General features: G+C 42.7%; 1 protein-coding gene across 1 annotated transcript in view; it reads left to right on the forward strand.

Annotated features, from left to right (window-relative positions):
• Positions 1–13,351, forward strand: part of LOC137372381 (activin receptor type-1B-like) — a 102,127-nt gene that overhangs the window by 37,655 nt on the left and 51,121 nt on the right. Inside the window, exons 3-4 of the mRNA XM_068036270.1 lie at positions 6,702–6,935; positions 12,625–12,855. Of these exons, the coding sequence (XP_067892371.1) occupies positions 6,702–6,935; positions 12,625–12,855 (465 nt within the window). The remainder of the gene's footprint in view (positions 1–6,701; positions 6,936–12,624; positions 12,856–13,351) is intronic.

Genomic DNA, 13,351 nt, shown 5'->3' on the forward strand with positions numbered 1-13,351 from the left:
ATGTTAGAAAGAAAACTTGCAAAATCAGAGTAAACCTAATAAGTTAAAAGGGAAATGCCTCTTACTTGTATTTGTATTTGAAGCACAGCAAGTATTTACACTTTTTGTTATAGCTCCATTTGAAATAACTAAGCAGCACTAAAGTCATGCTGAATCCTGCCTGGAAATGGTACAAGTTAAAGAATGTGATTGTGGTAATCATATCGTCACTGCTCAAAATTATACATCATGTTAGAACTATGGAAAGCTGTTTTCAGAGAACTGAACCACATGGGGGCAGTCATGGTTCTTGAAGATAAAACTTACTTGAATTCATTTTAAAATTATTAATATTGGTTTATACAAAAACATTATGTATGTAGCATATGAAAATGCATCACTGAAAGGTAACATGCAGGTGCAGCAAGCAATCAGGTTAGCCTTTATCGCAAGAAGATGAGAGTACAGGAGTAGTGAAGTCTTGCTTCAATTGTATAGAACCTTGGTTAGACCACACCTGGAGTACTGTGTGCTGTTATGGTCCCCTTATCTTAGGAAGGATATTGTTGCCATAGAGAGAGTGCAAGGAATGTTCAGCAAATTGGGGAAATTGAGCCCATATTCTCTACAGTTTTGAAGAATGAGAGGTGATCCCATTGAAACCTACAAAATACTTAAAGGGATAGACAGGGTAGATGCAGGTAAGGTGTTTCCCCTGCTTGGGGAGTCTAGAACCAGGGGACACAATTTCAAAATAAGGGGGACGCCACGTAGGACCGAGATGAGGAAAAATGTCTTTACTCAGAGGGTTGTGAATCTTTGAAATTCTCGACCCAGAGGGCTGTGGAAGCTCAGTCATTGAGTATGTTTAAAGCAGAGATTGACAGATTTCTAAATACCAATGACATAAGGGGATATGGGGATAGTGTGGGGAAAAAGGCATTGAAGTGGATAATCAGCCATTGAATGGCGGAGCAGGTTCGATGGACTGAATGGCCTACTCCTCCTATGTTCCGATCATCACGCCACTTGCACATGGACATTGTACTTTATTGGCTGTGAAGTGCTTTGGGACATTCCGAGGTCATGAAAGGCAATATATCAATGCAATTTCTTTATCTCTCTTTCTTTCATATTGTGTTCACATGCTGTTCATAGTGTGAGGCTATTGGTAAAGATTTGTAATCTTTCTTCAGCAAAACCAATATGCCATGATTTGTTAAAATGTGATGTGGAAATCTTAACTTTGTTTTTCTAACCTACATTTTTAAATTTTAATCATTGCTTTTCTGCCTCGTTGGCTCTGAAATATTACTGTACTGTGGGAAGAAAGCTGGCAAAAATGCAAAATTTTGTAAATTGTGGTTAAACGGGTGCTTAAGCTTCCAATACGATGGGCCAAGAGCGTACGCTTATTATGAGCTGGAAATGTGTCACTCAATGTTTCGGCATAAAAATAGGCATCGAGGCCCACACCTGACACAAGCATTAGGTCCTTTATATGTGTAAATGAGGGGTTTGTTTGAGACCCCTCTTTTTAAAATTGGGTTGGTTTATAAGTGGCCTAACAAGTACTAAAAAGATAAGATTTTAAAATATAATTGTCTGAATGGGGAGCTGGAAGGAGCAGGATTGCTCCTCCTGACTCTACATTCAAGCAATAAGCTCCAACTGACCATCCTCCCTATCTTGGCCACTGCACCCCTCTCCCGAACCTGCCTGAGGACAGCCTGCTTGCGATGCGGTGGCCTGATCATTGGGGCAAGCAGCCCTTCAATGTCCATTGGGTGCCTGCACCTTACTGGCAACTAGTGGGTTTCAAGGCCCAATATTGGGTGCTTCTTCAGGTGTAGGGATTGCTCCTTGCACACCCAGCTTTTTCCCCCAGTTTTCTAACTTGTTCCATAATTTTGTAGCTGCCTCCTCTAATTCCATTCCCAATCCTATTCTGGTCTCGCCTATACATTCGGCCATTTTGGACTGAGTTTCTGAATCAAGGGCTAGAATCTTACATTGGGCGGGAGGGCCTGCCCACTGGCCGAAAAGTCAATGGCAAGCCCACCTCTGCTGGGCCTGGGGAACCAGGCCATATTTTTTGCTCCCCAGGCCCTTGATTGGTCTTGGGCGGGACTTCCACCTCCTTGAGACTGGAGGTCCCGCCTAAAGGAGCTGCCGGCCAATCAGCGGGCCGGCAGCTCTTAGTCCCAGCAGCGCCACAGGGAGTGGTGGCCACTGCTGGGATTACACCCAACCATCAGAGGCAAGAGGAAGGATGGATCCGGAAGTCGGGTTGGTTTTTAGGGCCTCCCTGGGGACAATTGGCTGGGCCCCGGTGAGGCAAGAGGGCTGGTTAGGGGGGTGGGGGAAGTGTTGTACGTTGGGGGCAGTTGGGGCTTTGGAGGCAGCCCTCCATGGGGAGCAGGGTGCCTGATTAGGAGGCCCCCCCCCACCCCCCACCCCCCCGGGGCTGCAAGAAGGTCGCCTGGTTTTACCAGGCGGTGTTCTTGGGCCTTTACTGTCCGGCAGCCAAGGATAAAATACCCGCAGTGGTGGGAGGAGGCCCTTCAGTGGCAGTTAATTGGCTACTTAAGGGCCTTGATTGGCCTGGGGCTGGCGGGCTGTTTCTCGCCACTGCCACCCACATAAAATTGCAGCGGGTCAACAAGGGGTCGGGAATGGCACCCCCCTGGTCCCCCTCCGTGACCAGCCCACTCGTGGTGCCGTAAAATTCCGGCCAAGATTATTTATGTAAGTTAGAAATAGTAGTGGTCTAAACACTGATCCCTGAGGCACTCCACTCAGTACAGCTTCCTGCCCCAGTGTAATATCTGTATCTGGTATTTATTTCCTCCCCTATAGCCAGTTATTTATCCTAAGGTTTGCCCTGTATCCTCACAGATTTGAATTTGATTGGCCTTTTGTGTGGAAGTGTCACTACATTGGTCTAGGACAATAATGCAAAACAGGCATTGGCAAATCATCAGTCTGTTTTACACCCCACTTGATTTTTTTTCTTTGCCACAATAGGGTATAAAACAAGCTGTTGATTTAATATTGCCTATTTTGCACTACTCCCTAAGACCACCATGTCTAGGGGCTTTTCACAGTCCACTTGAATTGTTATTTCCTCAAAGGTTGAAGTTGGTCAGCCAGGATCTTCCCCTTCTGAATACATGGTGGCTATTGGTTACCAGGTTATTATTGTATAGATAATTCTCAAGTTTATACCTGATCATTTATTCTATTGTTTTACACTAAAGTAAGACTGATGAGTCTATAGTAACCTGTGGTAGTGGACATGTTGAGTAATAAACAATTGAGTTTTATAACTGTAGTATAAGGGTCTGAAAGGGTTAATCTTGAAAGCGTGTCAAGAATACCGTCTACCATGATGATCTAAGCGATCACATGTGAGAGAGAATTGAAGATAGATGCAGCGTAGTGTTACGACCAGGTGCAAAAGGTGTCTAGGGATCTGTTACTATCTTCACCTGGTCTTTGTAATAGGGTTTAATTTTAAACACACTGTTTTGAGCTCCCCTTTTTGTGAATCCTTGTTCACAGTTTTCCAATTATAAGGCAAGAAAATGAGCACAAACAGGCTTTCTGTGGTTGAAAGAAGAAAGATGAAATTTATTAAACCTTAAACTTAAACTCTAATGCAGTTAACGCCTATGGATATATGACACACCCATGCTAGAATGCACACATGCAAATAGGGGCAGAAAAGAGCAGAAGAAAAGTTAAGTAGAACAGTTTGAGGCAATATCTTTTTACTGTTTCTCGAACTCACTGTAGTCCTTGATTGAAGATATGGTCTTGCATTTCGTTGGGGCCCAGTATTTGCCTTAAACCTTTTTCATGTAGGAAACTGTTCTCTCTTTGAGTTTACGTGTCTTCACAAGATTCAGTTCTGTGGGAAAGAGATGAAGGCAGGCAGACAGGAGAGGAGATGTTCTCAGTCCATGAGCACAAGGTGTTCTGTGTTCCAATATCTTCGTTGGAAGTTCAAATTCAAAAAGACTCCCAGGTTGCCCAGCAGATTAGTCATGTGACTGGCTCCTTATATGGAACAGTCTCTCCTGCGAGGTTTGTGGATTGTATCTTAACAATCTCTGGAATGCTAGCTCCCCCACCTTCAACATCTGGTAATCAGAAGTTCATTGTTGGTTGAATGAGTCAGGGCATGGCCCTTCGTCCCTTGTTCCAACACTGCCGGTTACCATGGAAACGTCTTTCCGGTCAGGGGCTTGCAATTTTAAAGTTTTTAATGTTCAAGTGGTGAAATAATGTGTGCCTCAGTCTTGGCAGGTTTACCTAACAGTGGCTTTGAAGGCGTCACACAGAGTGAAGATGCACATAATTATAATGTCATCAATGTTAATGTTCTAATTACACCAGACTAAAGAATCTCTCTAAGCTAGACTTTGCATCGGTATTCACCGAGGAGAGGGACATGACGGATGTTGAGGTTAGGAACAGATGTTTGATTACACTAGGTCAAGTCGGCATAAGGAGGGAGGAAGTGTTGGGTATTCTAAAGGGCATTAAGGTGGACAGGTCCCCAGGTCCGGATGGGATCTATCCCAGGTTACTGAGGGAAGCGAGAGAGGAAATAGCTGGGGCCTTAACAGATATCTTTGCAGCATCCTTAAACACGGGTGAGGTCCTGGAGGACTGGAGAATTGCTAATGTTGTCCCCTTGTTTAAGAAGGGTAGCAGGGATAATCCAGGTAATTATAGACCGGTGAGCCTGACGTCAGTGGTAGGGAAGCTGCTGGAGAAGATACTGAGGGATAGGATCTATTCCCATTTGGAAGAAAATGGGCTTATCAGTGATAGGCAACATGGTTTTGTGCAGGGAAGGTCATGTCTTACCAACTTAATAGAATTCTTTGAGGAAGTGACAAAGTTGATTGATGAGGGAAGGGCTGTCGATGTCATATACATGGACTTCAGTAAGGCGTTCGATAAGGTTCCCCATGGCAGGCTGATGGAGAAAGTGAAGGCGCATGGGGTCCAAGGTGTACTAGCTAGATGGATAAAGAACTGGCTGGGCAACAGGAGACAGAGAGTAGCAGTAGAAGGGAGTTTCTCAAAATGGAGACGTGTGACCAGTGGTGTTCCACAGGGATCCGTGCTGGGACCACTGTTGTTTGTGATATACATTAATGATTTGGAGGAAAGTATAGGTGGACTGATTAGCAAGTTTGCAGATGACACTAAGATTGGTGGAGTAGCAGATAGTGAAGGGGACTGTCAGAGAATACAGCAGAATATAGATAGATTGGAGAGTTGGGCAGAGAAATGGCAGATGGAGTTCAATCAGGGCAAATGCGAGGTGATGCATTTTGGAAGATCCAATTCAAGAGTGAACTATACAGTAAATGGAAAAGTCCTGGGGAAAATTGATGTACAGAGAGATTTGGGTGTTCAGGTCCACTGTTCCCTGAAGGTGGCAACGCAGGTCAATAGAGTGGTCAAGAAGGCATACGGCATGCTTTCCTTCATCGGATGGGGTATTGAGTACAAGAGTTGGCAGGTCATGTTACAGTTGTATAGGACTTTGGTTCGGCCACATTTGGAATACTGCGTGCGGTTCTGGTCGCCACATTACCAAAAGGATGTGGATGCTTTGGAGAGGGTGCAGAGGAGGTTCACCAGGATGTTGCCTGGTATGGAGGGCGCTAGCTATGAAGAGAGGTTGAGTAGATTAGGATTATTTTCATTAGAAAGACGGAGGTTGAGGGGGGACCTGATTGAGGTGTACAAAATCATGAGAGGTATAGACAGGGTGGATAGCAAGAGGCTTTTTCCCAGAGTGGGGGATTCAATTACTAGAGGACACGAGTTCAAAGTGAAAGGGGAAAAGTTTAGGGGGGATATGCGTGGAAAGTTCTTTACGCAGAGGGTGGTGGGTGCCTGGAACGCATTGCCAGCGGAGGTGGTAGATGCGGGCACGATGGCGTCTTTTAAGATGTATCTAGACAGATACATGAATGGGCAGGAAGAAAAGAGATACAGGACCTTAGAAAATAGGCGACATGTTTAGATAGAGGATCTGGATCGGCGCAGGCTTGGAGGGCCGAAGGGCCTGTTCCTGTGCTGTAATTATCTTTGTTCTTTGTTCTTAGACTAACTAAAGTGGCAGCGTACCAACAAACATGCAACAAAAACAACAAGGACCTTCCATTCTCAATTTTTGCATCTCCACACCTGTCTGTTCCTTATAACCTGCAGCTTGGTAGAGGCAGTCCGTTGCCTGTTTAGAACTGCTAAACTGGCAAAATTTATCAACATAACTATGTAATCTGACTAATTGTATAATAAGGAATTCAAAAGGTGTACTAAATTGGTGTACAAACAAGTTGCATCAGGGTGATAAGATACAGTTTGATGTCCACCATCTTATCTGCACTGGCAGGGTAATGTGACAAATACGACCAGGGGAATCTAAGTATTTGCTCATGGCGGGTGGCAGGGAAAATTTGACAGCAAGTCACATGAACATGGACCATCTCTTTCTCTGTTGTTAGTTACAGAGATGAATGGAAAGGTCTGGAAGGAGTTGGTCAGTTTTTCTGAGAAATGATGTGTTGCATCTAGGATTCAATCTGACGAGATGCTATGTATAATGGAAAAGGAATAGCTAATATCTTAAAGGATGTATGTTATTTTTTAAAAAAAGACTAAAATGTGTTTTCATTTTTCTCTTTTTATAGATAACCACCTTAGTGAATTGAACTGGGGACCCATGGAGCTGGCAGCTGTAATAACTACGCCTGTAGGTTTCTTATGCTTGGTTCTGTTGGTAACGGTTTTCTACAAAAGGCGCGCACTATGTGCCTATGTGAAAGAAAGGAGGCATGATGACGAGGACTCTGGTTGTAGCTATATTACAGCAAAAGAAACACTGAAGGGTCTTATCACAAATATGACTACAGGATCAGGCTCTGGTAGGTTGAAAGCAGGTTAACAAACTGGTAGGAAAGTTGTTATGTGCAGTAGGATTATCTCTATTCATTTTTTTGGCTTTTCTCAACTTGATCAAATTAATTAATACTCTTCATTATGTTCATTCACTCTCTAAAAGTATGTTATTCTGCTGTTCATTCACTCTCTCTAAAAGTATCTTATTCTGCAAGATTTCTCATAGTGACATAACTTTTAATCTTTCATGAGCTATATTGCTGTATTACATTTCCTATATTCCTGACATTGATTTGTATAGGCTGTTTCACCACCATCACCTTTTTAAAATGCTGTACCCTCACAAATAAGCCCTATAATCCTCTGATTTCAGTCCACATAGTGATAAGTGACCAGTAGGAAGAACATTAAATTGTACCAGTCCTCCTCATCTTCTGTAATAAAAGCAAAATACTGCGGATGCTGGAAATCTGAAACAAAAACAAGAAATGCTGGATTCACTCAGCAGGTCTGGCAGCATCTGTGGAAAGAGAAGCAGAGTTAACGTTTCGGGTCAGTGACCCTTCTTCGGAAGGTTCCGAAGAAGGGTCACTGACCCGAAACGTTAACTCTGCTTCTCTTTCCACAGATGCTGCCAGACCTGCTGAGTGAATCCAGCATTTCTTGTTTTTGCTCCTCATCTTCTGAATGTTTGGTCGATTGCTTGAGCATTATAACTCTTTTAAATATTTTGTTATCCAACACTTCAAAATATACTTAATAGCCCAGAATCTTTGGGAGCAGGGCATCTCGTTCCATGCCCTGTTAGTTAGACTTGTTCCTGAACCCTTTCGTTCAAAAAGGTTATGCCTACAAGGTTGTTGGAAGTGAAACCTGCTAACAGCACAGCGAGGCCACTTGGGCCCTTGGTGAACAATGGGACCAACAGGGTTATCTCTTTAACCCACGAGATTTAAGGATTGAGAAATAAACAGAGGAAGGATTGAGAAAGTGGATGAATTAGAGTCAATGTTTTCAATATCAAATCAGCTGGAGAAAGAAAAATAGAGAGACAGTAAAAAAAGTATGAGTTATTAAAAAGAAATTAAAACTTGACATTTAAAAAATTCACGACCTGAAAGAATGAGACTTCAAACTTTTAATTGTTCGCTTTGAGTCGGAGGTTGATTGTCAGTCATTAACAATTATCTTGTTAAAAGGGTACTATGCTATTAATAAATAAACTTAACTCTGTGGCAAGTTTAATGGACAATTAATGTACAATGACAGCAACTTCATGAAAATCATGGAGAAGATAAGGGTGAGATACCGTTTCTTTGAGACTAATATTGGAACTGTGCAAATGGCCAGCAACTTACGGCAATTTGCAATTCATGTGGTGTCCCTTGGTTGCCACAAGATGCTGACCAATTTGCACATTAATAACCATGTATGTCATTTATATGGCGTTATTTTTCAGCAAATTCTGGGCCATTTTTTCTAATGTAGTACGAGAATTACAAAAAAATTCAAGTAGTAAATTTGCTCATATTTATAAGAATTGATTGGGGGAGTCCAGAACAAAGGGTTAACTTTAGCAAGCCTTTGGTTCCATCTTCCATGCAGCTGCAACCAGTTCCAAACCAAAATGGCACTTGGAGTCCTACTAACGTCATGGGGCGTAGCTACAGCGTGGTTTGGAGGGTCAGCGGGTGATCACAGTTTACAGCGAGATCAGGGGTAAAGATGCTGGTGTTGGAAACTTGTCTGCTCCTGGGCTGCAGCCCCTCTGGAGAGTTCCCCACTTGATAGGGGGTCAAGCCTGTCAAACTGGTGGGCTTCCAGGCTGGGAGTCTGTTTATATATTTTTTAAAAACCTGCACATTGTGGAGTTGAAACTCTGGGAAACCTGGACCAGAACTCTTCTCCCAGCCTCAAAAGTGGTCCCCTGGCTTGGAAATCCCTCCCCAATAAACATCAGGATCACAGACACTAAACCAGGAAGTGTAAATTGGAACAGTTAATTCAATGTCAAATCACAGAGAGCAAAAGAAGGATGTGCTTAAGAGAAAAAGAGATAAAAGAGACAAAAAAGTGAAATAAGATTACATTTTTCAAGTCTCCAATAATAATTACAATCTGAAGGAATGAGACGCCACACTTTTAAAAGTTAATTTTCAGTGTCAGAGAGGTGGTTTGACAATAATTAAGATATAACATGCTGTTTTTAAAAAAACTTACATGTGAATGAACAAACCCTAACATTTTTCCAGCATATTTAGTGGATATCTAGTGGGTAAAAACCACAACTTGGCATCCTTCCATGTATGTGAATGCTGAGTCACTCAATGTGATGCTGTTATAGTGAAGCTTCTGGATGAGCTGGGCAAGCTTTTGCATTTAACAGCATAATTACGGATACCAGATGTTGCTGCCCAATTTACTCCTTAATAATGGTGAGTGCTGATAGCCTTGCTTATTTCTCCTGTAAAATCCGGGACATTGCAAGCAGCAGAAGATTATCTGGCAAAACATTGGCAAATCTGGAATTTTAAAATAATTGACTGCATAACCAGAGGAGTGATGGGAATTTCTTTTTGTGTGTAGTGAATTATGGTCTGGAACGTGCTGCCTGAAAGGGTGGTGGAAGCAGACTCAGCATAACGTTCAAAAGAGAATTAGATATGTACTTGAAAAAGGAACATTTGCAGGGCTATGGGAACGAGCAGAGTAATGGGACTAGTTGGCAGCTCTTGCAAACAGCAGACACAGGCATGCTAGGCCAAATGGTTGCCTGCAGTGCTGTATGATTCTATGGTGGATGCAGAAGATTGTAGGATGAAAGGTGAAACAGGGGGGTTCACATCATTGTGAGAGTGGAGCTTTAGAAATGAGTAGATGTGGCCAAGGACCTTATTAACCACAGACAAGGGAACAACAACAACTTGTACTTATAGCACTTTTAACATAGTAAAATGTCCCAAGGCGCTTCATAAGAATGTTAACAAACAAAGTTTGACACTAAGTCACATAAAGAGATATTAGGGTAGATGACCAAAAGCTTTGTCAAAGAGAGAGGTTTTATGGATTCCAGAGCTTAGAGCCTTGGCAGCCAAAAACACTGAAATCAGGGATGCTCAAGAGGCTGGAATTGGATGTCCACAGTTATCTCAGAGTTGGGGAGCTGGAGGAAATTGCAGAGATAGGGAGGGGTGAGGCCATGGAGGGATTTGAAAACAAGGATGAGAATTTTAAAATCGAGGCATTGCTTAACCAGGAACCAGCACAGTGGTGATGGGTAAATGGGAACTTGTTGCGAGTTAGGACATAGACAACAGAGTGTCTCAGGTTTACAGAGGGTGGAATGTGCGAGACCAGTCAGGAGTGCATTGGAATGGTCAAGTCTAGAGATAACAAAGGCATGGATGAGGGTTTCAGCAGCAGGTGAGCTGAGGCAGGGGTGGAATCAGATGATGCAGAAAGGGAAGTAGGCTATCTTAGTGATGGTGTGGTCAGAAGCTCATTTCTGGGCCAAATTGCAATCTGGTTCAGCCTCAGATAGTTGCTAGAGAGAGGGATTCAGTCAGTGGTTAGTGAACAGAGTTTGTGGCGGGGATCAAAGATAATAGCTTTGATCTTCCCAATATTTAGTTGGAGTAAATTTCTGCTCATCCAGTACTGGATGTCTGACAAGCAGTCTGACAATTTAGAGACAGTGGAGGGGTCAAGAAAGGTGGTGGTGAGGTAGAGCTGGGTATCGTCAATGTGGAAGCTGGCCGCTGTATTTTCAGATGATGTCACCAAGGTGCAGCATGCAGATGTGAAATAGGAGGGGGACAAAAATAGATCCTTGTGGGACCCCAGGGGTAATGTTGCAGCCTTTTTGTTAAACATTTGTTTGTGGGTTGTGGGCGTTGCTGGTGAGGCCAGCATTTAATGCCCAACCCTGATTTTTTTTTCGTTCATGGGATGGGGCGTTGTTGGCCAGACTAGTATTTATTGCCCATCCCTAATTGCCCGAGAGACGGTGGTGGTGAGCTGCCTTCTTGAACTGCTGCAGTCCATGTGAGGTAAGTACACCCACAGTGCTGTTAGGAAGGGAGTTCTAGGATTTTGACCCAGCGATAGTGAAGGAACGTGATATAGTTCCAAGTCAGGATTGTGTGTGGCTTGGAGGGGAACTTGCAGGTGGTGGTGTTCCTAAGAATCTGCCCTTGTCCGAGTTGGTAGAGGTCACCAGTTTGGAAGTTGCTGTCTAAGGTGCCTTGGTGACTTGCTGCAGTGCATCTTGTAGATGATACTCACTGCTGCCACTGTGCATGGTGGGGGTGGGAGTGAATGTTTGTGGATGAGGTGCTAAGCAAGTGGGCTGCTTTGTCCTGGATGGTGTCAAGCTTTTTGAGTGTTGTTGGAGCTGCACCCATCCAGGCGAGTGGAGAGTATTCCATCACACTCCTGACTTGTGCCTTGTAGATGGTGGACAGGCATTGGGGAGTTAGGAGGTGAGTTACTCGCCACAGGATTCCTAGCCTCTGACCTGCTCTTGTAGCCATGGTATTCATATGGCTACTCCAGTTCAGTTTCTGGTCAATGGTAACCTCCAGGATGTTGATCATGGGGGATTCAGTGATTGTAATGCCATTGAATGTCAAGGGGAAATGTTTAGATTCTCTCTCATTAGAGATGGTCATTGCCTGGCACTTGTGTGGTGCAAATGTTACCTGCCACTTGTCAGCCCAAGCCTGGATGTTGTCCACATTTTGCTGCCTCTGGACATGATTGTTGTTGCAGGTGATTGTTTGTTTGCTTGTTTGTTTGCCTGGCTATAATTGGATAGATAAGAATGGAACTAGCTGACCTCAGTGGAGGATAAAGGACATTTTGGAATCTTTTGCAGAAAATTGGCACATCAGGGTAGATATTATAATAAAAGCAAAATACTGCAGATGCTGGAAATCTGAAATAAAAACAAGAAATGCTGGAACCACTCAGCAGGTCTGGCAGCATCTGTGAAAAGAGAAGCAGAGTTAACGTTTCGGGGTCAGTGACCCTTCGGAACTTAGCTGGAGAAGCTTAGAGCAGGATTGACATCTGTGCAGGAAGGAGAATGACAGGAAACTTTAGAGAAACTTCAGACCTTTACAGTTTTTTTTTTCCCTGGCATGTTCTCATATTCACATTCAGTTTCACTCCCTTCCACTTTGGAGCTGGTTCAGTCACCCTTATTTATTTTGAAACCTTTCCACCGTCTTACTGAAATTATTTTTATCACCAGCATTTTACACCCTACCAGTTTGTTTATTAAAACCCTGTGACATTATTAAAGCTCTGCCGTTTCCTAGTAGTACTCCTAGTAGTAATTTGCATATCTAATTCTTGACCTTTACCTGTAGTTTCTGTTTTGGTCAGTCCTACCATGCTACTTTATTTTCCCCCTTCCTGATGAAGGATATCTACCTAAAACTTAAACCTGTCTTTTTTCAGATGGACCTGCTGTAAATTTTCAGTATCTTCTGCTTTTACAATGTTCTTTGAGTCATTTTTCTTTATATCCATTATTTGCTTTGCTATAGGTATTTTTGAATGTAACAACTAAGAAAATGTTGAGTGTATTAAATATCTGCCGAAGAATTTACTCTTCAGAAACTGAATATAGTACTTCTGTGCAGACTTCTATGAATGTCAAAACTCAAAATAGTTCTATTGTATACTGAATCTAAAATACTTTATTGTCAGGCTTGCCACTACTTGTCCAAAGGACAATAGCCAGAACAATTGTTCTTCATGAAATTGTGGGTAAAGGACGGTTTGGTGAAGTGTGGCATGGAAAGTGGCATGGGGAAGATGTAGCAGTTAAAATTTTCTCATCGCGTGAAGCGAGGTCCTGGTTCAGAGAGACAGAAATCTACCAAACTGTCATGCTACGACATGAAAATATCCTGGGATTCATTGGTGCTGACAATAAAGGTAATGCATTCATAAGTTTAAACGAAAGGAATTTTAAAATGAATCACATTCCCAAGTATGCTAATTAGTTTTGTTGATTAATTTCTCATACCAAGTGTATAAAATGTGCATGCAATCAAAGGAAAAGATTGCATGCTGTCGGTTACAAGACCCATCATATTTTAGTGCCTAACTCTACTTTGTGCAGCAGCTCTGACAAATGCTAACAGTGATATTCCCTATAGTATCTGCTATTTTACCTTGAGTAATCCATCGTGTCTGTGATGTATCAAACCAGTCTTCTGCTTTCTTGTACAAGATCCTTGAAACCCAAAAATAAATTACTTCTAAATCAATGCATATTGTTAGTTTTTCAAGAGGAACGTTGGGTTCTGTTTACTATACAAGGTAATGAATGGGGAAATAAAAGCTCCAAGGTGGTATTTAATTTGATATGCTAATTGCAAAAACCTGATAGTGTTCAGATGTCTTCCTCATGCATCACAGAGTGTGAAAA

The sequence above is a fragment of the Heterodontus francisci genome, chromosome 7 (assembly GCF_036365525.1).
Source record: "Heterodontus francisci isolate sHetFra1 chromosome 7, sHetFra1.hap1, whole genome shotgun sequence".
NCBI classification, from domain to species: domain Eukaryota; kingdom Metazoa; phylum Chordata; class Chondrichthyes; order Heterodontiformes; family Heterodontidae; genus Heterodontus; species Heterodontus francisci.